A 25,500-nucleotide genomic window follows, 5' to 3' on the forward strand; every position below is an offset into this window, starting at 1 on the left:
AAAATACTCAGGTACTGGGTTATTCTTGGGTTTTTTGCTTTTTGTTGATTTGGGTTTTTAGACTCTGTTTCTACCATGACCCCTAGCCATGACAATTGGTGGGGAAATAAATGAGGGAATGGTGGGGGAAATAAATAGAATTCTTAGTCTTCGTCACATGGAAAATAGTTATGACACTTCTTTTCCCTTTCTCTGCTCCTCTTTCTTTTCCCGGTTTCCCATTTCTAGCCAGGCTTTGCAAAGAGCAAGAGACCTCCTAGAAGTGAGATGAAAATGGGAGTGCATTTAAGATGCAGAAAGCAAAGGCCACAGGCTCCTTCAGGCAGGGTCCTGCCTTGTCACCACTGTATCATCAGCCCTGCATAGTACCTGGCACATAGTAGTCATTCAACTAAATTTTAAGGTGGGGGTCAGGGGGTGGGGTGGAAGGCAAAACACAAGAAGGAATTTGCAACTTAGAGGGAAAAATTCCAGACATTTCACTGTGAAGTTGTTAGAAAGGACAGTTCTCTTTTTTCAGCCATACTAAGTTTAAGTGGAAATTCTCCCTCTGTACTAAGTTTTGTGGGCTTTCTAATTGAGGCATGAGAATTCTTTCTTTGAAAGCAAATTCTTTTTCAGTAATTTGTATTTTTGTTGTTAAGAGAAAGTTTTCTACAAGCAGCAGTACATAAAGCAATAGAATAATTGTGATTGAGACGCCATGGCACACACTTCAAGCTTCAGTTCTGAATGGTTTATTTATCCCAGAGAATTCTTTCCAAAACTCAAATTTCTCATTTTCGTCACCTGCCTGGACCTTGACTTTATTTTAATACATTCAGCAATTTTTATCAGCCATGAGTGATTGGAGTTTTTCCAGACAAGCCATGAATTTTTCAAGTGTGGGATTTTCTTTCTGTCTTCTGTGGAGTTGTGGAATGCTCAGTTTAAGAGTTAGTAAGGAAAAAGGAGCAGCTGAACAAAGTAAAATAAAGAGCCACCCATATCCTCGATTCTGTGGGTGGTTCATTGTGTCCATTTATAAAACCTCATGGAACTGAACACTTGAAATGGCCACATTTCTTGTATGTAAATTGTATCTCAGTAAATTTGAGGGGGAAAAGAAGTGTAAAGAGAGGCCTGTTTTTATCTGGGCTTTATTCCCAGGTCATGGCAGGGCTCAAGCTCTCGGGAGATCTTCCACTGCTGTGGCCCTCCTGGTCTCTGGCAAATTCCCAACTCTCAGAGACCCCTGGGATGCCTGGCTCCTATTAACCATGCTTTCTAAGGCACAGGAAAGGCTCCAAGCTAGTCTGGCCACCTCATGCTGCTCCCGAGAAGCAGGTTTCCACATTCTCAGGCAGTGCAATAGTCTCTTTGCCATTCAAATGAAGACCGTGAGCCTTATTACCCTTTTCATAAGCTCAATATGCCATAGGATGAGATGAAAATGTCACCAAAGTCAGGTTCTCCAGACCTCCTTTCCCAAAGCAGCTCTAGATCCAGTCCTCTCCCCCGTGGTCTATGTGAACAGAGAACATGGACAGAGATGGGGAACTAACAGAGGCTGCGTGTTTCTGTGGCTGGAAGGAAGAGGAGGAGCAGGCTGAAAGGGATGGAGACAATGGGGAAGTCCTTGTGGTATCTCCCTTTTTATTTCCCCCCGTGGGTCTGAGCAGGCAGGAACTTTCCTGGCATGTGTTAGATTTATACAACTAATTGCTAATTATTTGCACACTCATTGTTGTTACCTATTGGATAATTGGTAGAGGATGAGAGGTTGGAATTATTCACTTTCTCAAAAATAGACTAACTTAATTGCGCGTGGAGTTATGACAGTTAGTCACAGACGCAGGCATCAAAGCCTAGAGGAAGTTTGTCCAGGACCAAAACCCCATCAGGGACCCTCCCCTACTTCATGGTTCTTCTCTTTCCCCACCTAACACCCTCTTTATTGCAGTTTAAAGAGGGGATTATTCTAGACCTTTTGCTTTCCACCTTCTCCTCTCTGGAGATGTTGGGAACTGTGCCAAGCTGAGGCAACATGAGCTACGAGGAGGCTTTTCCCTCCCCAGGTGGCTTCTAAAGTGAATGGCCATCTGCCCTTTCGAGTATGTTATCCCGTCGAACTTGTGTTTATACCATTAGGTACCCTCCTCCACACACAAATGCAGGTTAAGCATTATTGGTCGTAGGTCTCCCTCTAAATTAAGTATTCAGATACTCCTCTCTATACAAGATGGAAAAAAAAAATCTAGCAAATATAACCCAAAACTCCAAGGGTAGACCTATCTTAAGGTTCAGCTACCTGGAAACTCAGACTGCCATCAGGAGCTGGTGTCCTTCTCCCCATCTCTTGACTCTGCTTTCTTCTGTGTTAGCTCCATTCCCAAGCAAACTCACCCACCCTGGGGTCCAGACAGCTGCCCAAAGCACCAAGCTTATCTTCCTGTCTTCTCAGCCACTCCCATAAGAAAGGGAATCTCGCATTTCAACGTATCCAGTGGCAGTCCTAGAATTGTCCCAGGTTGCTGAAATCAGGTTATGTACTTAACCATAGATGATCGCTGTAGCCAGCGGGGTGGAATGTTCTGATGGCCAGGCCTAAGTTACATGCCACTTCTGGAGTCATGGGTAGAGTCGCTCTACCTGAACCACGTGGACTGGGAGTGGGCATGGAACAATTCGCAAAAGAACAGAATATTATCGCCAGGATAAGATGGGACAGATACGAAGCAGGAAAAACCAGCAACTTCCCACTGTCCCGACTATGATGACAAGGGAAGAAGGAAGGCTAGAATCAAGGATGGAAGAGAAAAGTAGAAGCTCTTGTTACACACTCATAAAAGGAAGAATGAGTGCTAAACCCCTAACAAATTATCCATCAGACCAAAGCACCAAACCATTTTCTACTTCTGAATCTGCTTGTCCTCTAACCCACAGGCTTCAGAAATGCTTCCTCAAGTAAATATAATGCAGTGTTTCCTCCATCCATATAGTCTGATATTAAAGGAAAAGACGAGAGACGTGGAGTATATTATGTCTCTTGCAAGACCATGCTTGATGGACTTTTGGCTGCTGCCCAGCTTCCTTTGGCTTTGGGTGCATGTGTCTATAACTCATTTGATACTTTGCCCGTGTGCTTCTGCTGCTCCTTCTCAGAGATGTGTCCAGCCCCCAATCCAAGTCCTCCAGCAGCTTTCCAAGAGGTGGCATCAATGTGGACACACTAATAAGGAGCAATTAGACACAAAGGATAAAACCAGGACTACACAAAAAAGAACAACTGTTTAGAGAGTATATATTTCAGTGTATCTTGTATCTTTTTTTAATGAACATAGTCCATAAGTTTTGGGAAAGTGGTGATAACTTGCTTCTTTTCCATCTGGAGAAAGCAGATTTTTAGAGAGAAAAAGGCCTCTAGACATATTTGAGTATTTGGAAGACTGAGAAAAGCATGCAAGACATTATGGAATCAGGAATAAGTAATAAAAAGTTGGAGCAGAGAGAAAAATAACCATAATAATAGCCAACTTTACGAATTGCTTACCATACCCAGGTAGTGTGCTAAGTGCTTTCCAGTGCTTTTTCTAACTTAACCCCCCTAACTAGTCAGTGAGGCAGGTAACCCTTACTATTCCAATTCCACACATGAAGAAACTGAGACTATATTATAGAGGATAAGCAACTGTCCTAACGTCACATGTCCGTCAAGTGAAAAGCCAGCACTGGAAGCACCCATAAGCACCTACTCCCCTGCTGTTGCGTCTCTTGAGACTCATACGGGATCTGTGTTGATGCTCAGGGCTGCTGAACTCAAAGTTAGCCGAGACCTGAACACAGACATCCCTGGAGATAGACGAGATCAGGAGAGGCCCCGGCAGAAGGAGATAAGGCAGGAAGTCTGGTGATTGTAGCCAGAAGACACCTGCAAGTCTATCCAATTTGGACAAAAAGGATCCCAAAAAGCAGAAAGGAGCTCAGCCTGAAAGGTGGTCGAAGACCAAAGACAAAGGCTCTACTGGCTTTAGGAAGGTGTCAGCAAATGGAGACACCCAGCCTTGGACGCTTAGATTCAGGGGTAGGACCTCATTCCTTGAAGGATTTTAATGGGCAGGGTGCACCTCAGGCCTGGAGAAAGTGAAGCGGTAATAGTAATAATACTTGCGATATCTTACAACTGAATAGGGCTTTGTCAGTTACACCATGCTTTTCCACACGCCTCTAATGATTGATCTTCCCCCACCCACCCTGTGGGTTTGGCATTATAATCCCCACTTTTGAGCAAAGAAAGTGAACACGGACATTTCTCACTCAAAGCCAGTGGCAGAGCCGGAACTTGAACCCAGGAGTTTTGACTCCAAGAGCAGTGCTCTTGTTGACCATAGAAAGGCTGAGCCCACCATCACGACAGAAACCCATTTACGAAAGCTGGTGTTGAGTTGAGTGCTTAGTCACTAGGCAACAAGTAAGACGCCAGCTGCAGGGAGAGAAAGATACAAGGATGAAACTCAAATCGACGTGGTTTTTTTTTTCTCAGTCGGCAAGTCTAACTCCCACTCAGTTTAGAGAAGAGGACCCTTTTTTCCACACTAGGAATCACCAGAAAACATCCATTTACTAAATATTGCAGTGAGGGCTTCTCAGGTACCAGGCACTGGGAAGTCAACAATGAAGTCAATAATAGTACTTACCATCATGAAGCTCACAGTTTATTGGGGGACAAATAAGAAAACAGGTAATTATAGTGGTTAGCAATTCCATAGAGACAGAACTTCCCCTAAGCAACAAAAAAGTCTGTACTATATTCAAGATTTTCCGTGACCTTATGTAATCTTACCGTACACAATTTTAAATCAATCATGACTTAATTTTCTAACATTACTGACATTGCTCAAGAAGTTTACAAGAGGGGGCGCCTGGGTGGCACAGCGGTTAAGCGTCTGCCTTCGGCTCAGGGCGTGATCCCGGCATTCTGGGATCGAGCCCCACATCAGGCTCTTCCGCTATGAGCCTGCTTCTTCCTCTCCCACTCCCCCTGCTTGTGTTCCCTCTCTCGCTGGCTGTCTCTATCTCTGTTGAATAAATAAATAAAATCTTTAAAAAAAAAAAAAAACAAGTTTACAAGAGGGGCATCTGATTCAGAAATAAGGGATCGGGAAGAAATGATAGCTGGGACAGGTCAGATTTGACACTTAAAAACAAGAGCACTTTCTTCTGCCCAGCGTCCTGCCTCCTGTCTTCAGAGAGGGTCATCCTCTCTCCCTGTCCCCATCTCTCTGTCGCTCGTACCCAGATCTTCTTCCAGATTCCTCCAATGCAACGGCTCACTCATCAGAGCCCTGTGCTGCAGCAGGTATCCCAGGGCGCTTCCTCAGCATTGAGCCTATGTGCCCTGTCTCGTCTTTCATTTGTTTCTTTGTCCCTTCAGCTGGTTGGTAAGATCCAGACGATAGACATTGGGGCTCATACCTTTCTGTAGGTGCTTGACGTTCAGAGGACACTGTCAACAACCAACGTCTAAGATGGCCCTCTGGGCGAGGTTAACGTTCCGAGGTTCGTCCAGACTTAGAACTACAGCGGAACGATAAGAGGATTATTTCTTAAGTAAGCATTTGGCTTCTAAAAACAATTCTGAGTGCCTATCCCTGACAAATGAAATTTTCCCCTGAAGCTATTTCTTTCTACGAGAAATAGTACCCAGAGAGGAACAAATGGATTTAAATTTAGTTATTTTCCACCATCTTGATTTTCCAAGTTATTATTTTTTTAGTGGTGGTGATGAAGGTAATTAACAGTTTAATCCATTTGTTGTTGTTGTTGTTGTTGTTAAATTGATGAGACTTTTTTTAAATGCCCACCGAGTGTGTTCCACACTTACTTGCAAGTGACTGTAAAATTGCTAAAATCCAGCAGGTATTTTTCTATTTCTGGTTTTACCAAATCGTAGTTCACTAAACCTCACTTAACTTAATCAACTAAGTAGGAGAATTCCCCAATGAGATGTTAGGGCGGGATAAGTATGTTGTAAATAAAACAATTAAAGGGCTAGTTTACACCTCATCAACTTGCTTAACCACCTGATAACAGTTAACTCCAGACTTTCCTAGTGAAATGCACGGAGGAGCAAGGAGGTGACTTAGAGTCCGGGCTTTAGAAAGGGGACACACCTCCCCTTGCCTTACCTGCGATCTGGTATTCCTCTGCCGAGCGTTTGCACAGTCTCGCCTTATGGGCCAGAACAACATCTGCATAATACCTCTCGTGGGGAGCGCAAATTCCGATCCAGGAAGTCCCATTAGGCAAAGCAAGCTTCGCTTCATACCTATAACCTCTGAGACACCAGAGTCACATAAGATCTCAGATTCTTTTTACTCCGAATTTCCTCTGGTATGCTTTCACTCGTATCACTGCACTCTCTCCTGTGAGAAGAAAAGTACGTATTGCTTTACCGATGGAGAAACCAAGGCACAAATAAGTGAAGAAGTCCAGCCAGGGTCACAAGCAGAGGTCAGGCTGAAATGCAGCACTGTGACCTCGGGTCAGTTTGGACTGGAGCTTGTGTGGTTTCCTGGAAGGGTCCTGAAATTGTAACCCCGGGTGACTCACTGGGGGGCACCTATTCATTTTACAGAGTTGGAGATAAGGTCTAGGAAAGTAAAATGACTTGTCTGAACCCCCTGGGATATGGCTCAGTCTTTGCAGTTCTGACCCGGGGCCCCTTCTCCACACTGCAGCTCTCTCTTGCACAGAGGTCTTGATGGAGAACTTACTGTTAAAGATTTACAGGCAGACCAGGTATGGTAATAGAAATGTCAGTGTGCTTCCCAGGACACTTTTGCTCTTTAAAGTGGGGAATTTGGATAACATACACCTGTCAAGTGGAAGCTGTGACCCCAATGGGTGATGCATAAATGGGGGGGGCTGCAGACCCAATAGCTATAGGGGCAGGTGGGAGCCTTCAAGGAGAGAAGCCTGAGGAGGGCTAGGCCCTACCTGCGGGGGTGGCTCCGGCTGAGTACCGTCTTAAAGGAAGGCAAGGCCTGAGTTTAAAGAAAAACCCAAAAGCTGAATTTTTATGTGAGAACCCTCAATGTTCCAATGTCAGCAACTAGCTGAAATTTCTTAAAATATGTGAGCCTCTCTCCCTCTCTCTCCCCACATATATATATACAATACAAGAATATTAAACATGCATAGTGAATATATATGAGTCTATGTGGTGTATATATATTCATATTTATATATTCATTTATATATTCATTGTAATGACTTATAAGTTGCAGTGTCTGATGGAGGGTTTCCTACACCGATGCATATTAATGTGGAGTGGGACACAGAGGGTCCGTTGCACTCCGTCATAAATTTTAGATTTGCTTACGAATTTATTTACTTGCTCATTCTAGGTCTTTGGACGGTTACCTTAAACTCCCTATAGAAGATGCGATTTTATTTCTTTTAAAAATGACTGGGTGTGACTTCAAACTCAACAAGTATCGAGGATCTCAGTGTAATTGGTCTCTTTGTTCTTATTCGGTTTCTGCAAGGGGAGGCAAGGCAGTCCTGCTATCCCCATTTTACATAGGAGGTCATGGAGGTTCGGGAAAGTCAAGGCACCTGGATCGTATTTCTGTGAGGTGCCTTGCCAGGTCCAAACCCAGTCTTTGTCTCAGAGTCCCCCGCTCTCCCCGCTCCCCTGAAGTGCACCCTAAGAGCACCTCCCACCCTCACAGGCAAATGAGATCAAGTTCCAAACAGGCCGGCAGCCTGAAGGCTCAAGGTCCGCACAGCAAAGGTAGAGCCTAGAATCCCATCTCCCCCAAAGTTTGAAAACAAGCTGGCATGGGGCAAATGGTAAATAACGTTTTATTTGGTAATGGCTCTTAAGTTTTAAATCACTTCAGCATTTACTTTTAATTAATTTCTTTAAATTAGACGACTCAAACATGTAAATATTTGCTTTTCTATGATAAGCTTTTATTTAAATTATTAAAGCTCCAGCTTCGTGACTGATTTTAAGGAATGAGGTTGCCGCCGTGCTGATGATAGAACGCGTGCGCTCAAACAGGGGGACATCACTTCATTTGGCACATATGCGGGCACCAAACACGGCGGAGAGCGAGGCAGCGCTCGGAGACATAGAACCCAGGGTGAATTTACAGTTTTCTTCGAATTGCTCAAGGAATAAATCAATAAATCGGGGAGTTAGAGAACAAATGTAGGATGAAATAACATCTGAAGGAGCTCACTCACAATAAAAGCTTGTCTTGCTCTTTTTTAAAAGCACTCATCAAGGGCTCTGGACCCACATATTCGTTCGCTAAAAGGAGGGGAGGCGGGGGCGTGGGAGGGGGCTTGTGGAAGGGCTCGGATGATAACTGTACAAGAACACTGGAGACAAAAAAGAAGATGATGATGATGAAGACGGAGTCATGATGAGAGCGGAGTAATTTCATAGCCCCAATCAGTGTGAGCTATGATAAGCCTTGATTTGCTAGCTGCCCAATTTTATCAGCATCAAAGGCAAGCGTGGAACCCGAAGGAGCCGGGCTGACAGTCAGGCTCTACTTCGGCAGAAAGAGAAATAACAAAGAATGCTCTGACTTCAATAAAGGGAGATTTGAAAGTAAAAGGCTTGTAATGACATTAATAACCAGGCTTTACGAGCCATGTAATGATCAGAGGATGAAGAGACCAAGGCCAGCCGGGCGAGCTTGGCGCTAGTCATCGGCACCCAAGACTCTCTTAATAACTTTTATTATTTGTTGAAAATCATTTCGACAATACAGTTCAGCAACCTTTGTGCTGTAAATCCATTTCATCTGCAAAACTGAAAGCTAAATAGAATGTGATATTATAGAGAACCTGTCATGCTGGTGCTATCTCCAAAGCTGTCTGCCAAATAATGAGCTGGGTTCCAGACGGGCAGGCTGAATGGGGGCCAAGGGCTGAGCCGCCTGTGTGCCCACCGGGCCCAGCCTCGGGCTTTGGCACCTGCTTCGCACAGACAGGAGATGAAGGCCCAGAATTAGCCTCCACACTTTGATGAAAATTGTCATGAGGTGATTCCACTCCACATCAAAACTGCTACGGAGAGGCCAAAAGTGCTTCCATTTATTACCTGGTGGAAATTGGAGAATGGACCCATGGGCTTGGTGCTGGGCATCAGGGAGATTGTGAGCCTGTAAATTTCCAAAATCTACCCAAGTACGACTGTGGCTGAATCCATGACCAAAATCCAGAAGTCCCCTGAGTGGAGCTCTGGGACAAGGCCGTACCTCCTTCGGTGTGCCCCCTCCAGTGGAGAGAGGGTGGGACCAGGAAGCTCAGGTCACTATTGAGAGCAGGACGGGGAAAGCCCTTTTCACAGGAAGTCTGGACAGAGATGAAATCGAGGCAGTATGGGGAGGGGCTAAGCTCCAGTTCTTCGTAGCCACAAGTAAACCCAGCTCTCCTCATCTTTATGCTGGTCCCTGGTCCGTTTGTCTCTTCAGCTACCTTAGAAATTAAATACTAATACTAACATGCTCATTTCTTAAGGCAGAAAGTGAACCCAGAGTTTTATGAAATATGTTATATAAGCCTCACTTAGTCTTACAAATTTGGGAGAAAAGACTACCTAATGTTAAGGGGAAAATTGGGGGGGGGGGGTTACAGCAGACCTTATATTCAGGTACAAGGAAGAAATTCTTCCCCAGTGTAAGGACTGAAATTTGAGAATATCCCATCCGCACAGCGTAAATGATCACACAGTCACCGAAAGAAAACCGATCCCGCCTGTCTTTACAGACTGTGCCTCGTTTTCTTTTTATTATTATTATTATATTTTTTTATTATATTATGTTGGTCACCATACAGTACATCCCTGGTTTTTGATGTAAAGTTCGACGACTCATTAGTTGCGTATGACAGCCAGTGCACCATGCAATACCTCGTTTTCATTTGAGAGTCAGTACAATGTGCTGAAAATTGCTTCAGAGTTGGTGGCAACCGGCTTGGTGGTCACAAAATCCAACTGTCCTTTGGATTTCACGTGCACCTGGCTCGACGATGGTGAACTGCTCTTTGGTGAAGCGGGCCCACAGCTCCGCCTGCCTGTCTGCTTGTCCTAACGTCCTCTTGCTCATCCAGCTGAAAGGGGACCCTGAGCTTAGACTAAGGCTGAGCACTGAGAACGGACAGCCAAGAATACTTAAGAGAGCATTTTCTAGAACGCAATGTCTGGCTGGAGAGGGGATGACAGGGAGGGGTCTCCATTTCTGGTCTAGCTGACTGTGTCGATTGTCATTCTCTACAGGGACCCCTGACGGGGCAGCAGATGTGGGGGGAGGAAATTATTTAATTTTGTACCTGTAAGGTTTGCAGTGCCTAAGGAGCCTCCCAGTGGAGTCATGCCACCCACCAGGCCATTCACAGCACTCCCCTGATCCAAGTCCTACCGAATGACAGTCACACGTCTCACCCTCCCCACAGCACCTCTGGTATTACGGTCCTCCATGACCAGGCCCAGACAGCCTGTCCACACTCAGCTACTTCTTACTTGCCCCCCATTCCCCAGGCAGTGTTAGCAGAATGTCTGTGATTCCTGTCACCTGCCGCCACTGGGCTCATTGTGAGCCGTGAGAAGCAAGAGAGGTTAGAGGCTGCACGGTCTAGCTTCGTGGTTAAACATGCAGCCTCAGGGGTGGGGGGCCTGCCTGGCTTTGAATCTGGGCCCTGCTACTTCCTGCGTGACTTTGGTCAAGTTACTTAACCTCTCTGTTCTTTAGTTGTCTCATCTGCAAACCAGGGATAATAATAATACCTACCCTGGAGAGCTATTGAAACGAACAAACACGTTAATGTGGAGAAAATGCTCTGGGTGGAACGTGGCCTGCTGGAGGCCTTCAGGAAAGCGCGCCAGTGGCTTCAGATCTCTGAGGTTCTAAATCAAGCTTCTTTGTGAAGGTTATTCCTGAGCTCATCAAGGATGGTAGGAGCACTCTTCTCGGCCCTTCTATTTCTGCTTCTGAATTGCACAGGAAGAGAATTGCGGTGGCAGGATTCTCTGTGGTCTTAATGGAAATGATATAGAAAGAAGCCCTTAACACACACACACACACACACACACACACACACACACACCACAGACACGGAAGTATCTGAAACTCCTTCACTGTGGTCCTTGGCCTTAGTGAAGAAGCATCTGATGATCTAAGACTGTGGCTGTTTACACCCAAAATCTTCCTATTGCCCAGGCTTTAGAGTCAATGGAGGCACAGGGGAAGATGTGGCAGTGATACGAATATCTGACCAGCTTCGGATAAGACACATGAATATCTTATCCAAAAATTGCATGTATGACTCTGAAAATACGTATAATCTCCTTGATCAAGAAAAAGCAGGCCTCGTGAACAGTGTGTTTTTGCCCTAGAATGTCCTTCCTCCAGCCAGTAACTGTGGACGAGAAGCAGCATAGTGCTTCTCCTAAGGGGCGGACGAAACTGTCTTTAGAATTCCAGACCCTACACTCATGGACCTGTTGGCCCTCCAAGGCTGACCTTGAAATCACACCGTTGTCTCTTGCATGACAATTGGATGAAACCCTCAGTGTTTAGATAATGAAATTCTGAGACTACTGTTACAATAGAAAGAGAGAGATGATTTGAGTGGTTTGACAAGTTATGATGATTTGTTCCTTTGGTTGCCATTCTCTTTCAATAAAACCTCTTCTGTGGTTAAAAGACCATAGGGTAATTATATGCAGTTATTGCTCAGATGGATTTCATGAGTTTTTGTGGCCACTCACAACCGTCTGGATTTCCACAGGTTTCCTTCTCCTTATATGTGTTCATGCAGCCCTTCCTGATTGCCCTCAGCACCCACTAGAAACCTCACACTCCCTCATAAAGGAAATTATTTGGGCAGGACCGTTTTTAGGGACTACCTCCACCATCTGACAGGATGGAACACTCTTTCCAGATTAACGTCAGCTACAGGGTTCCAGCAGATCCCATCTTTGTGGCACATGCGCGTGGTAAATAACTAAATTCTTGTGTTTGTGATTATTGTTGAAAAACACACAAAAACAGCATTAAATGTGGGCAGTCGAAATTACTGTCTTAAACTGTTTTTAGACATGTCTTCTGAGCCCTGAGTCCTTATCATTCTACCTCCATTTTCTTCGCAAACATTTCCTTGGTGTTAACCAGGGCCAAAAGCGTCTACTGGTCCTTCTCTTTCCACTCCAGTTCTTAACAAAGAGTAAGAGCCCTCTCCTCATAACGCAATGGGAAATGTGAGTGATGAAAAGGAGATTTTCCCCCCAAATCATTTCTATAACACTGGCCATCAAATGATCGTTATATTTTATGATCCTGTGAAATCTGCAGAAATCAAAGCTATGTAATATACATCGCAGAGGGCTCTGCTAATCCAGGCTGGCCAGATTCATGCCGGAATGAGGGGTGAAGGGCTGGTAACTAGAAACCTGACACTGAAGGAATTCCAAACACAGACTAAAAGCATCTCTGACTACATCACATGGGCAACTCAAGCACCTACAAGTATATTAGTTTGTGCTGATCTCCTCTTAGCTTTGCCATATTTGCAGAAGAACTACAGAACAAAGCATCAACACCAGCTCAGCTGCTGAATAATGCCTGCGTGGCATACTTGGGAGGAGGATGGCTTTGCCAGATGTCGACTTTCTGCCAAGGGGTACAAGTACGTCTCAGAGCACCCAGAGTTCCACATCATGTTACTTCCTCCCATTTGAACCCCAAATTTGGGCATAGCCAGTTATTACCAAAAAAGGAAATCTACAAAGTCTACCTTGGAAAAGTTAAGAAATTGTCTTTGTTTTAGCTGTTAATAGCACGCATGGTATTTTACAGAAATTAAGAGGAGCAAGATTCTGCCTTTTGGAAACTTTTCCTTGAGTGAGAAATCCCATGCTTACGCCGAAGGTGGACGTACTCACCTCTTGTCATAAATTCTTTATGACTTTCACACTTTTTACTGCGTACCTTATTTTTAAGCCACTAAACGTATCCCTTCTCGAAGCAGACTCTCTTCTAGTCACTAGATGTGTCTCAAGCTCAGTTGTTTCTCCCTGTTCTCTTCAACCTCACCTGCCCTTCCTTCCCCTAAAGGGAGCTCTTTGGATGAGAGACCGTGGTTGTTCTTAAGCTCAGCGTTGAGACACATGGGTGAGTTATGATCAGCTCTGTATTGCAAGGATTCGTTACTGATACTTGAACTGAAGGTTGCAAATAATTTATTTTGATAAATTACAACAGACTTGGGTTTTCTCCCTCAATAATGTAGCTCCCACTCACTTGAATCCCCTTGTTCTTTCTTGAGTGGGAGGGAAGGGCGTAGCGTTCCCACAGGTGGTAGGGAAGTTCACATAATCCTAGCTTCTGCCTCTCTGGGGCTCGAGCGGCTTATATGAAAGTCATCCATCATGTGTATTCTGGTAAAGAAAAGGTTGGGAAGTGCTGTGACAGATGGGAACTGGACATCACCTCTACCTCTGGTTCGTGTTCATCAATCCTCAAGTCCAAGGACTTGAAACTGTAGTGATTGCACCTGGCTGTCACCTTTGACATTATCTCCCTAAGACCTTTATTTGAGATCCTGTGTACTGTATTTTTAATTGCATACATCACAGTGTTCCTAGATTATTGTATTTATGACAGAAACAAAGAAAATTTCTTTGCCGGATGATAATAAACACAGTCCTTAACTGATTCTTGAATAAATACATGTAACCTGTACTACTTAGTCATGTTGACCTCACTAGTAAGTCAGGGCAATAAATGTGAGCCCAAGATTTATTAAGCACATACGATGTTTCAAGTACTATAGAAGACAATGGAGTATACTTTTGTTCTTGACAAACAAGACAAATATAATAACCCACGCCCTGATAAAGTTTACTGTCGTTCCATGTTGGACCCAATCCAACCCTTTTTTTCAGCCCACCATCTTTTTCTCCTTCCCTCTGTCCTTCTTTAAAAATTAGAGACCAGGTAATGTACACGTAATGTACAACGTGATGACTATAGCTAGCCCTGCCATATGATATATAGGAAAGTTGTTATGAGTGTAAATCTTAAGAGTTCTTACCACAAGGAGAATTTTTCCCTTTATTCTTTTCTTCTTTCTTTTCGTCATGTCCATATGAGAAGATGGATGTTAGCTGAAACTATTGCGGTAATCATTTCACAATAGCTGTAAATCAGACCATCATGCTGTGCACCTTACACTTAAAAATGATGTATGTCAATTATTTCTCAATTAAACAGGGAGGAAGAAATAGAGACCAGTCTCACCTCGACCTTTGCCAGTCTCTGACCCTCAATGAGAGTCTGCTACCTCCTTTTATTTTTTTACCCACGACCTATTTCCACCCCTTCCACACTTCTGACCCTCTATGGTTATTGTGCATGTTTGTGGGTTTTCTCTTTACTTAAACCCTCTTTAACAAATTCAACACACATTTATGGAGCACCTAGGATGTGCAAAGCCGTGTGCTAAGCTCAAAGAGAGATCATTAAATATGTAAGACTCATTCTTTCAAGATGTTTGTGCTCTAGTTCGGTATATAACTAGTCTTTCATCCGCATGAGGTGAGAATGACCTACTGTGGTAAATGCAGAAAAAAGATATTTTCTTTGTAATGGCGGGGGGTGCGGGCAGATGGGAGGATTCAGAATTGCTCATGGCCCGTCTCCTATTCCAGTAAGTATAGCCACCTCATTCCCAGCTAAAAGGTTTTGCCAGTGACTCAGTCTTTCCAATGTTGAGCCCTTTCCCCATACAGGATTGCCTTAGCAAATGTAGGAGCTTGCCTTCCATCCTTCCATAGAGTGAAGACTCTTGGTACCCAGGGGCTGGCTATCTGACCTGCTTAGCCTCTGATTTTCAGCCCCCTTTTTGTTTAATGAAAAATAGTGACATACTGAGCTGGCAAAAAGAAGAAAATCTCATGTAAAGAAAGTGATCGTTATTGTTTCTTCACATATCAACACCATATAGCCTTGTCAAGTTTAGGCTGAAAGGTTAGCATTCATTATTGCTTCCCTCTGCATCTATGTGATTGGAAACTGCATAACTGAGATTGTTCCTATGAGTTTTCCAAGCAAAAGCCTCCAGAAATGAGCCTAATCAAGAAGAAGATAGGAAAAAAAGTAAACTATGAGAAATGTGAAAAAAAATAACCAAAATTTTAAAAGTATAGGTATTTTCATGATTGCGTCCTCAAAGAGGTATATTATAAAGAAAACAAATACAGACGAGTTCCTTCTTCCTTAGGTAAATATGGTTCCTGCGTGAGATTTTCAATTGAAAGTTTTTTAAGAAAATTAATAACACGTACAAATAAAACTCAGGTCACCTGCAAAATGAAGGGTCTGGAAGTACTGATACATTTGCTGTTTGGGTCTTTTTTTTCATCATAATCTCTGGAGGAAGCTGCCCCTGGATTTCTCAGGGCTGGCAGGTACCGTGCAGTATCAGTCGCTGGGGTAAGCATTTCCTGGGCCCCAGAATGGATTGGTTTTTGTGCTTACCTATAAACACTAAATTTCACCCAAATAAACTATATGGGGAAACTCAAGGGAACTTGGGAACTTGGGAACAAGGGAAACGAAAGGGAAACTTAAGATCAACAAAGCTAAAATTTCAGCTCCTTATTCTTCTTTATCCTATCAAGTTAATGAGGAGGGCTTTTTTTTTTTTCCTGTTTAAAAATCATTCTTTTGTGTTTGTGTGTGTGTGTGTGTGTGTGTCTATGTCAGGGTGTCTGTGTGTGTGCATACACACACGCACACACACACACACACACACACACACACAAGATTCACCAGCCCTTAGAAGTTGCTCTGGCAGAAGTCGATTTGGAGGAAAAAGTTATTATAAACAACAGCAGCGCCCCCCCATCAAAGAAAGAAAATTCTTCTAGCACTCTTTGAACCTTAAACAGTGTTTTCATAGGCCAGCTCCTTGTTTTTCTTCTCTATGAAAAATTAAAAACAATAACTGTTTTGATGAGTTCTCCGGGAAAAGACCGTTTCCATGATTTCATTTCTTGACAAAGAACAGCAACCTCACTGGGTCTCTGCCACATGTAAGCAAACTCCCCGCGGTAAAACCTCCCGTCAGAGGAAGGGATACGGTCCGCAAAACTCTCAGAGTTCTTCCCCATCTGCCCAGGGGAAGAAGCCCGCCTGCCCCTTGCTGGGAGAAGTGGATGAGCCGCAGGGGTGAGGTGTGGGAGAAGAGATAACAACTGCCCCCACCCCCACGTGCACGCGGCCTGGGCTGTCACAGCAACGTTCAGGGTTGGATTCTGCCCCGTCACCACTTGATCTGGATTGTCTCTTCAAAAATAAAAAAATAAAAAATAAAAAAAACAAGGTGTGCCTGTCTTTTATAATGTTCTGTTTTAAAGGCGAGAAATCTCCGTGGAGAGCACAGGACCCTAAAAGTCCAAGGCCTGGAATTCCTCCTTTCTCTCTTTCCATTTTAAACAGGAAACATTCCCGCTAAGAGGGTCCGGAGGGAGCGCTGGTTGTATGTTCATTTTAAGGCAGATAATGTTTGTGTGTTGCAAATGTCAGTGATTTCTCCCAAGGGCTTCAAACGAGTGCAGAAAAACCACATGTTTCACTTCATGCAGAGAAATAGCTTCAGTAGGTTTCGAGAGAAAGCACAGGTTTCGGATATTTTGTTAAGTGTTTCGGAAATCTCTAACATGAACCAAAAGGAAATAGAAATGAGAGCGGGGGGCGGGGGGCGAGGCTTAAAATATTTTACGACAAAAGATAAAATGAATGCTGGAAGTTTTCTAAATCAAAAATAAAATTCTAAAGGAAAGGAAAGATGTAACCCCGATCCTTTCTTTCCCAGAGCTGGAGCGACAGAGGGTGCATTGGCGCTCTATTTGTCATGGGCAATTTAAAATAGAGCAAAGCGAACTGCACTGAATCATAGCCGTTGATGCTGTAATAACTTGTACACAAACAATTTAATTTTTTTATCTGAAAACTCTAAATTACCCCAAGCTCGAGGATCTTTCATTAATATTCACAGCCAAATTAAGCATCACACAGTAGAGAGAGTGCTATTGTTCATCCTTAGGAAGGGGTCCGCATGCTACTGTCCACATGCACCCGAGCTTGGAGTCTGTCAAACCTCCATTGATTTGGGGAACTTACAGAGCTGTTTTAACATCAAACTCGGCCGATTACCGGGCGCTTTTGACCCTCATTGACAGTGCTTGATTAAGCGCAGACACGGTGTTCTTATAGCTCTGTCATTTCTTTCAAGTGTTCTCCCAATTTGTGCTCTGACATTGAAGAGCTTTTCATTAATTATTATTGTTGCTTTTTTTTTCCTTTAAAAAATTACAAAAGGGAGAGCAGTAGGAAGTGGGAAGGATCCGGTGACGGTAGCGGTGAATACGCGCACAGAAGGTTTATGGGATCTTAAGAGCAGCAAACAGAGCTCGTCTGTTGAAGGCCAGGCTAGATAAGACGCAGTCATCTGTACATTGGAGACGGACTGCTTCTGTTATAGCAAATGGATCAGAGGACGCTCGTCGTCTTAGCAGAGAGATGCAGACAGGGTCACTTTCTGGGAGTGTTTATTCTTGCCCTGGACCGTTCTGTGGGCCTCCTCATCACACAACGCAGCTTCCAGCTGCTCGGCTACTCCCCCTCCACCCCTGGCCTGGTGCTGCTTCTCGGCTTTGTGGTAGAATTGCTTTAGATCGAGGTTCTAGGTGGCTAATTCCCAGCACTGGGTTAGGACTTTTTCTAGGAACTGTAGAGAGGAGAGGGCACATGGGGAAGGTGACAGAAGCTTACCAGAGTTAGACCAAGACCATGGCCCATGTCAGCAGCACCCCACAGACCGAGCAGAGAAGTGAGTACACGGGAAGTTCATAACTCTGCATAACCCGGACACTTCTAGCACCGCATCTATGACAGGCTTCAGTCATAGTAGGGAAGAGTAGGGGAGGGGCAAATCATCCCAGCTTTAGGAGAGCCAAAGGCAGCCTTGTTTAGAAAACCAGTTTGGCCACTATCCTAAAGGCCAACATACGGTGGTATGAATCAGGTAGAAGTAGATTTTTCTCTCTGGCACCGATCGGAGAATAAGCAGTCCTGGCTGACATGTGGCTCCATGGCGTCAGGGACTTGGGCCCTTGCCCTCTTGTTGTTCGACTGTCCTCAGCATGTGGCTTCCTCCGTGTGGTTTAAAATGGCTGCTCCGATGGCCAACAGGAAGGAGAGAGGGAAGAAGAAAACTCACCCTCTTCAAGGGTGCACATCATTTCTGTTCACACCCCATGGGCCAGACCTAGTCTTTGGCCACGCCAAACCACACAGGGAGGCTGAGGAATGGGGTCTTCAGCTGGGCAGCCAGCACAGTAGCTGCTGACATGTGTCTGTTCTTCTCTTTCCAGGGGAGGACCAGCCGACCCTATAGACTGCCTGACGGCAGCACCTCGAGCGCTCTACAAGGAAAGGGAGCTTCCATATTACCCAGGGGCTCATCCCGTGCATCCTCCCAAGGGGAGCTACCCCCGCCCCCCGGATCTGAGGGTCGCCGACCTCCGGTATCCTCAGTATTACCCTCCTCCACCAGCCCCCCAGCATAAAGGACCCTTCCGACAAGATGTTCCGCCTTCCCCTCCTGAGCACCACAGAGTGCCAGCCTATCAGGAAATGGGTAGACCAGGGCCCCGAGGGGGCAGCCCAGACCAGTACCCCTACCGAGCCCAGGATCCCAGGCAGAAGAACCCCATGACTGCAGCCGTGTAACTGATACCACCAAGCTCAGCCCAGCCAGAAAGGGAGACGTGTGACATCACCTTTGCCCTCCCTAGACTTTCAGGCCTTCCTCTGTTCCGAATTCTCCATGGTACAGATAGGTTTTTCTCACCGAGGTTGCAACACTTGACCGCTGACCAGAGGGAAAAAGGAGGGGACAGGAGGGCAGGGGATCACAAGGAAGAGAGAGGACGGGGGTCATAAAGACAGTACTGCCTGAGATTTGAAGTACGTTTAGAATTGTTGGGTTCAGTGAGAGTGGCAGCTGAACAGGCAGATAACAATGGAGACATCGCACCCCGGGGCCTCCCGGGTGCCCGCGAGCGCCATCGAATTGGCAGCGCGGAGACGGTCTCAGAGGCTCAGCCTCAGCCCCCTTATTAAAGCCATTAAGTCTGAAGGGTGGCTGCACATACGGGCATCTTAAATGAGTAGTTTTTGTCATTGAGAAAACAACAGCGAACATGACTCGTGATCTCCTCGAAATGTTTATACCCACCAGAGGAAGGCTGCATTTCCCTATTTCTCAGGCTCCCAGTAACACTCATTTGGTATTAGTATCTTATATTTTCTTGCTTTTATATAAAAAGATAAGATGAATGCAGTATTAGTGTCCTGGAAGAATATGCAGAGCCAGTTTGGGCTTCCAGAAGGAGTATATTCTGAGGACCAGGTTAAGAGGGCCAAAAATGCTGTGGTCCTCCCCTTCCTTCCCCACAAATCCCAGGCACGACAGCACAGAGATACCCGGTTTCAGAATCCTCCCCCAAATCTCCTGCCTGTCATTATCGTAAGCGGCCCTCCACTTCCAGGCTCCCACTTGTGGGCTAAAATGTAGTTGGGTTAGAAAGAGAGGGCCCGCTGGTTAGGTCACATGGGGAGCAATGCTCTGGGGGTGCCAATTCATTGCACAATCAGTGCCACATAGCGCTATGTGCACCAGGGACAGGGAGGGGCTGCCTGTGGCCTTTGGGGCTGGTAGCCAGGAGGTGGAAGGTGGCAGTGACCGGCTGTGTGTTTGTGTGTGGGAAGGCATGTGATTACTGGTATGGAGAACGTAAGACAAAAATGCTTTCTGCAAAGTTTGATGGGGAAGGAAATAAAAAGGCAAAAAAAAAAAAAAAATCAGAAGGGAAAGGAAAAGGGGCATAAAACCAGATCATTATCTCCCTGCTGTGTTTCAGTCACAAAACTCAGGGCAACACCGAGGCCCACATCTCTGATGGGAATAGAAGGTCTTACGGCTTTGAAAAGCTGACGCCCCACCCTCCAAAACCCATCACGTTTCCTTTGCGTTTTGCAGTGATTTTCTACTTATTCCAGCAGGACATCTAAAACTTCCAACCTGACCCAAATGAGAACACCACAAAAGACTGAGGACCAGCAAAACCTGGGAGCAGCCGCTTGAATGGTTCAGTGACGCTTAAGAGACTTTAAGCCTTTGCCATTCCTCTCCATTCCCTCCAAAAAAAAAGAAAAAAAAAAGTCTTGAGTTCAATGTAGACATATTTTGGTTGAGATTAGAATACTTCTGACGGACAGGGCTTAATAAATTATAGTATTATGGAATATACAGAGTATCTAACCCAGTTTAGTCTTTTTTTTTTTTTAATTTAAAATAGAGTTGCATTACCAGGAATGAAGCAGCTGCTGGTTTTAGACATAAATAGTTGTTATTTACTGGACTTTAAGAGGTATCATTTTCTAAACTACAATTTGCTCATGGCCCTCTTAAAAATAGACTGTCACGCTGGTTTTGGCCGCCTGCCATGTCTCGTGAGCCAGCACCTCGGACTGTTGGCAGTTCGTGCAAGGGGCTTGAGGGGCTTGGGCCCTGACCACCTAGGGTTGGTGCAGGTGAGCTACGGGGCTTCTCTGCCAACATGCTGCATGACACTTGTCCCTCAAACTAAATAAACCTTCCGGAAGAAAATGGTGAAGTGAGGGAAATGTAACGTGTTGGGGAGCATTAAAAATCAGCTCTTCGGTCTGTTGCATAGTTCAACCAAATTTCTCTAGGCTATTGGACGTAGCCGAGCCAGAAGTCTCCTTCCGGATTAAGGCCAAGGCCACGCAAGGGGCGGCCAGAGGCAGTGCGAGAAGGTGAGATACTCTGTGCCTGTTGGAGCAGGGGCTCTTGTAGGAAGAATGCCCGTGTTTTCACCGCGTTGCCACCTTGGGAGCACAATACCTCCGGCTTCCGGGCTCAGGGCAAGCTGCTCAAAACACGGTTTTGCATTGTATACAAAGTCAATAAAACACCTGTTAATCCTGGGGAGGCAGCCAGGGATGCAAAGGGACTGTTAAAGTGCACGAAAAATGGATTATAGCAGTTTTCTTTTCTTGCCTGAAGTGTAACACATGCCCTATTTGACCCTGCCCAAAAGAAGCTACTGTGTGTGACAGAGGCTCCGTCAGGCCAAGCCACAATTAAGAGCAGCTCGACTATAAGCTTTATAAAAGCCTGTGTCCCAGCCCTCCACTGTCACCACCCAGAAGTTGCAGAACTCTTTCCCAGTCTCTAGGAGAACAGGTTGGTTAGAGTATTTAGAAGACCGGGCTGTAATCAGGAGGTGCCCAGTAGCAGGAAGTAGTTCCCGGTTAATTTTTGGCCTTGGGAAGACTCAATCAGGTCTGCTTGTCGCTCAGAATATAATAGCGCCAAGGACAGAGCGACAAACCCACCAACACACACCCACCTGGCTCCTGATCTGACCACTGGGTCATGGAGGCCTTGAAATGATGTTTTGGCCTCGAGTCACTGGATATTTTAAGGAGCTCTGTTTCATACCTTTCTGCAGGAGGAGAGATAGGAAAGGGAGCAGACCATTGAAAACTTTGAGGTGCAGCAGAATTCAGTCCTCTGCCAGGAAGGGAAACACTGCATCTCGTTAACCGTGTGTGCCGCTGGACTGCGGCAATATCACTCTTGGTAGAAAATCGCTTCCCCACAATATTAAATCAGTGGATGAAAGGCAATCTCAAAGACAGGAGCATCTTCTTAAGTCATAATTGAGTAACAAACAAAAATTGGAAAATAAAATTACCGTGAAGTTCATTATTCTTAGACTTGTAGGTCAACATGTGTTGACCCCACAGGACAGCATGGAGCAAAGATCTTATAATCAAGAGCGTGGTGAGACCCACGGACCCACCGTCTCACTCGTGGAGCAAACTGCCTGCTTTCCAATAAAGGAGGTTTGAGACTTCATTGTAGCTTTATTGGTGCCACCAGCTAAATAAAATTAAAACATCATTCCTTATTCCCTTGAAAGATTCCTGAACTTGTTGAACTATCTTCAGAAGGAAATGCCCCCGACAGCGTTAGGAGCTGTCCTGCATAGAGTCTATATGCATAAGGATCCAGCCTTTAAAGAGCAGTTGTTCCCCTAACCTATAACCCCAGCTTTTGCGTTCTTTGGGGAAACATCTTAGCCTTTCAGGGGGATAGAGAGATCAGCAGAGTTTGGCTAGGAATGTGTGTCTATAAAATTCCCATAGGCATTAAACTCTGAAATCCTCAATGAACCGCCTTCGAACTGGTGCTAAATTGGGTAGACACCCTACTGCTTTCTGAGTCCAGGAGCAACAAAAAGTCCAGATTTCGTGCAATTAGGCAGGAGGGAGCTGGATCCAGAAACGGCCACAGGAGTATTTCTCTGCACTCCCAGTTCACACCGACTTAGTGGGAAATGATGCCACAATGAGACCAGAAAGAGGAGTCTCCATAAGGTATCCCTACAAAGTCAACTCTCTGAAAAAAAAGGAGAATAAAAGGTAGATATCTAAAATAAGCCTAGAATCTCATATGCAGCTACTACTTCTAAGGGAAACTCTTTTCTCCCTCATGTCCTTAAATAGTAATAGAATCACACAGCGCCTGACTTTTAAAGATGGGCTTAACTCCCCAGCCTGGAGTGCCGAGTGAACTAACCCCAAAGACTGTCTCCTGACTCAGCTCTGGGAGAGTGTTCTCTTGCCTCGATGCGGACTGCCGTGCTGTTTACTACTGGAACGTAAAAACAAACCCTACTGTTTATACAGTCACTTCTTCTAGTGTTTTCCTGTGCTTTTATGACACCAAGTCTGTTCATAAGTTCCGAAGATAAATTATGTGAAATCATATTTTGGCATATGGGGGCGGAGAATGAATTCTTTACAGACTTCTTAGGATGATCCCATTTGTACCACAGAAAACATTTTGGATGTTGTTATATATGAATATATAAATTTTTCTCGTTTTATTTTGCATTAAAATAAAGCTTTATTCAGTCAGTAAGACACCAGAGTGTTGGTTTTCACTCCCCACCCGTTTGTTTTAGGATTTGATGAATGGAATAGGTCGGTCTGGTCCTAATCACCCTTGAACAGCAGCGTCACAGGGCGGAGGACATGAGAAGAAAGCCTTTGTCACATGCCGGGCTCCCAAAAAACAGATGCAAGATGGAGGTGAGCAGGCCGGCTGTTTGTGAGAGTGCACTTGGGTTCGATACCCGCAGAAGCCAGAGCAAGACAGCAGGGCCGGGCAGTCTGCTCTCCCAGCTTAGGCCTCAGCCAACACCACAGGAACCCTGGAGCTACAGTGGCCCTTCACACTTGTCCCAACCTGGGACCAGGGAGCTGGGCCTTTGTGCCACTGTCTTGGTGTGGGTATCGGCTACCCCCAGAAGGAGGTGGGACCCAGGCCCGGGCAGTTCCCTTCAGGTGAAGCAATCCCCAAAGAGGGCTGACAGCTGGGGACAATCTTTGAGGGAAAATTGTCTTTTATCTTTTCTTTTTTTTTTTTAAGATTTATTTATTTATTTGAGGCAGGAGAGGAATAAAGAATCCCAAGCAGACTCGCCACTAAGCATGGAGCCCGACCTGGGGCTCGATCTCGTGACCCTGAAATCATAACCTGAGCTGAAATCAAAAGTCAGATGCTTAATTGACTGAGCCACCCAGGCGCCCAAAATTGTCCTTCATTCTTGAAGCGGGATCTGGGCATCTCATCACAGCATCCAACTCTGCTGACCCCTCCTCGTCATGCTGGCAACACTCTCACCTTGCCTGTGGAAACATGATTCTGGGGGGTTCTGCTTGCGACCATCCCTGTTTCCCAAGCTTCTTTACTGGCTTGCTCTCAGACCTCCCTGGACTCCCTTGCAAGTTCATTCACAGCCAAGATTTCAGCTACCATCTCTGGAGAGATTTGCTTATAATCTCCAGCTCAGATCTGTCTCCCAGGCACATGCATTTCCACTTTCCCACTGATCATCCACACTTGAGCTTTCCACAGGCCCTTTGGACTCAACACATTCAAACTGAAAGCAAAAGCTTTCTCCAAAGAAACCTGCTTCTCACGATTCTGTCCTGGCCAATGGCCCCACCATGTTCACGCTACAAACCAGAAACCTGGAAATGGTCCTTGACTTGCCATTTACAACTCTGCCCCTTCCTCCCACCCATCCCCATCTGATACGTTGGAAGGCCAGCCATTGCACCCAATCTGTCCGTGCTTCCTGACATCCTGCCTGGGCTCAGCCTCTTGCTTCTCACGCAGCCTCTTCACTAGCCTTCTTGCCTCCCTCCTACCTCTGACCGTGCTTCCTTCTGAACCACCTCTATGCTACACAGACTCAGCACCCGCATTGGTAAATAAAATGTGGTTAGATACGTACATACCCATTTGTTTCTATGTTGTCTAGAACCCTTTCATGCTACCGTATCAGCCCCAGCTCTCTCCTGCCAGAGAACTTTAGCTGAAGTGGAGATCAGAGCACGTATGCTACTCTTCCAGAGGCAGCGTGGTCTTGTTGAGAGACATTGGTTTTGGAAACAGGCAGACCTGGATCTAAAACCAGGTTGAAGTACTTATCAGTTGTGAAAATACTGATCTCTCTAGGCCTCGACTTCACCATTTGTGAAATGGAACCACTCCATGTCTTAGGGGCTTGTTTTGAAAACTAATTCACATGACAGATACAGGGGTTCCAGAGCCAGTTTAAGCCAGCTCCCGAGAGCCCACGGGCCACATCTCTCCCCAACGCCATGTCAAGTGAGGCCACGTCGGTAGCTTCACCTGGGCCGCGTGGGAGGCATTTACAGCACAGAAATCAGCAGAGCCTACGAACCGAGACTTTCTCTCCCCTCTGAAGAGGCCATTGTTCAACATTTACGAGCACACCACTGGAGAGAACATATCCTGCAGTGAAGGAAAATCAATCCCTGCCCCCCACATGCGCACACATACTCATGCACACCCCTATTCTTACACACACAGGTACACACTCCTTAAAACCTTTCTGTGGCTCCCTCCTACTTACAGCCTAACGTCAAAAGCCCCAAGCCCTCCAGAACCAGTCCCCTGTGCCCCTCCCTCTTCACGTTTTGCCGCTCCCAGTTTTATACCCTGTGCTACTGTTATTTCCAAATTACTTGTATTTATTTGAGCCAGGTGTGCATTGCCCAGCTCTGTACCATGGCAACACACAATAAACATAGCTGCTCAAAGTGCCCTTCATCTAGGGATCCTCATTCGTCCCTAAGGCCCGGATCCAGCAGCTCTTCCCTATGGAGACTTCAAGGCAGGAACTGGAGATTGGCTGCCTCACATCCACCCCACCCTCGAGAAGCAGGACCTACTGCAGGGCCGGGGCGCTCGCCCTGGAGGCCACAGTTCCCGCCTTGCCTCATAGCCGTGGTTCCCTGTGAG

General features: G+C 45.6%; 1 protein-coding gene across 6 annotated transcripts in view; it reads left to right on the forward strand.

The window, feature by feature from the left end:
* PARD3B (par-3 family cell polarity regulator beta) overlaps positions 1-23,085 on the forward strand; it is a 980,939-nt gene extending 957,854 nt beyond the window's left edge. For all 6 annotated transcript variants that reach the window (XM_044381230.3, XM_026492130.4, XM_044381232.3 and 3 more), the window contains one exon: positions 18,440-23,085. In XM_044381230.3, coding sequence (XP_044237165.2) covers positions 18,440-18,797 — 358 coding nt within the window. In that variant the 3' untranslated portion in view covers positions 18,798-23,085. The remainder of the gene's footprint in view (positions 1-18,439) is intronic.
* The last annotated feature ends 2,415 nt before the right edge of the window (positions 23,086-25,500 follow it).

Source organism: Ursus arctos, unplaced genomic scaffold (assembly GCF_023065955.2).
Source record: "Ursus arctos isolate Adak ecotype North America unplaced genomic scaffold, UrsArc2.0 scaffold_1, whole genome shotgun sequence".
Classification (NCBI taxonomy): Eukaryota; Metazoa; Chordata; class Mammalia; order Carnivora; family Ursidae; genus Ursus; species Ursus arctos.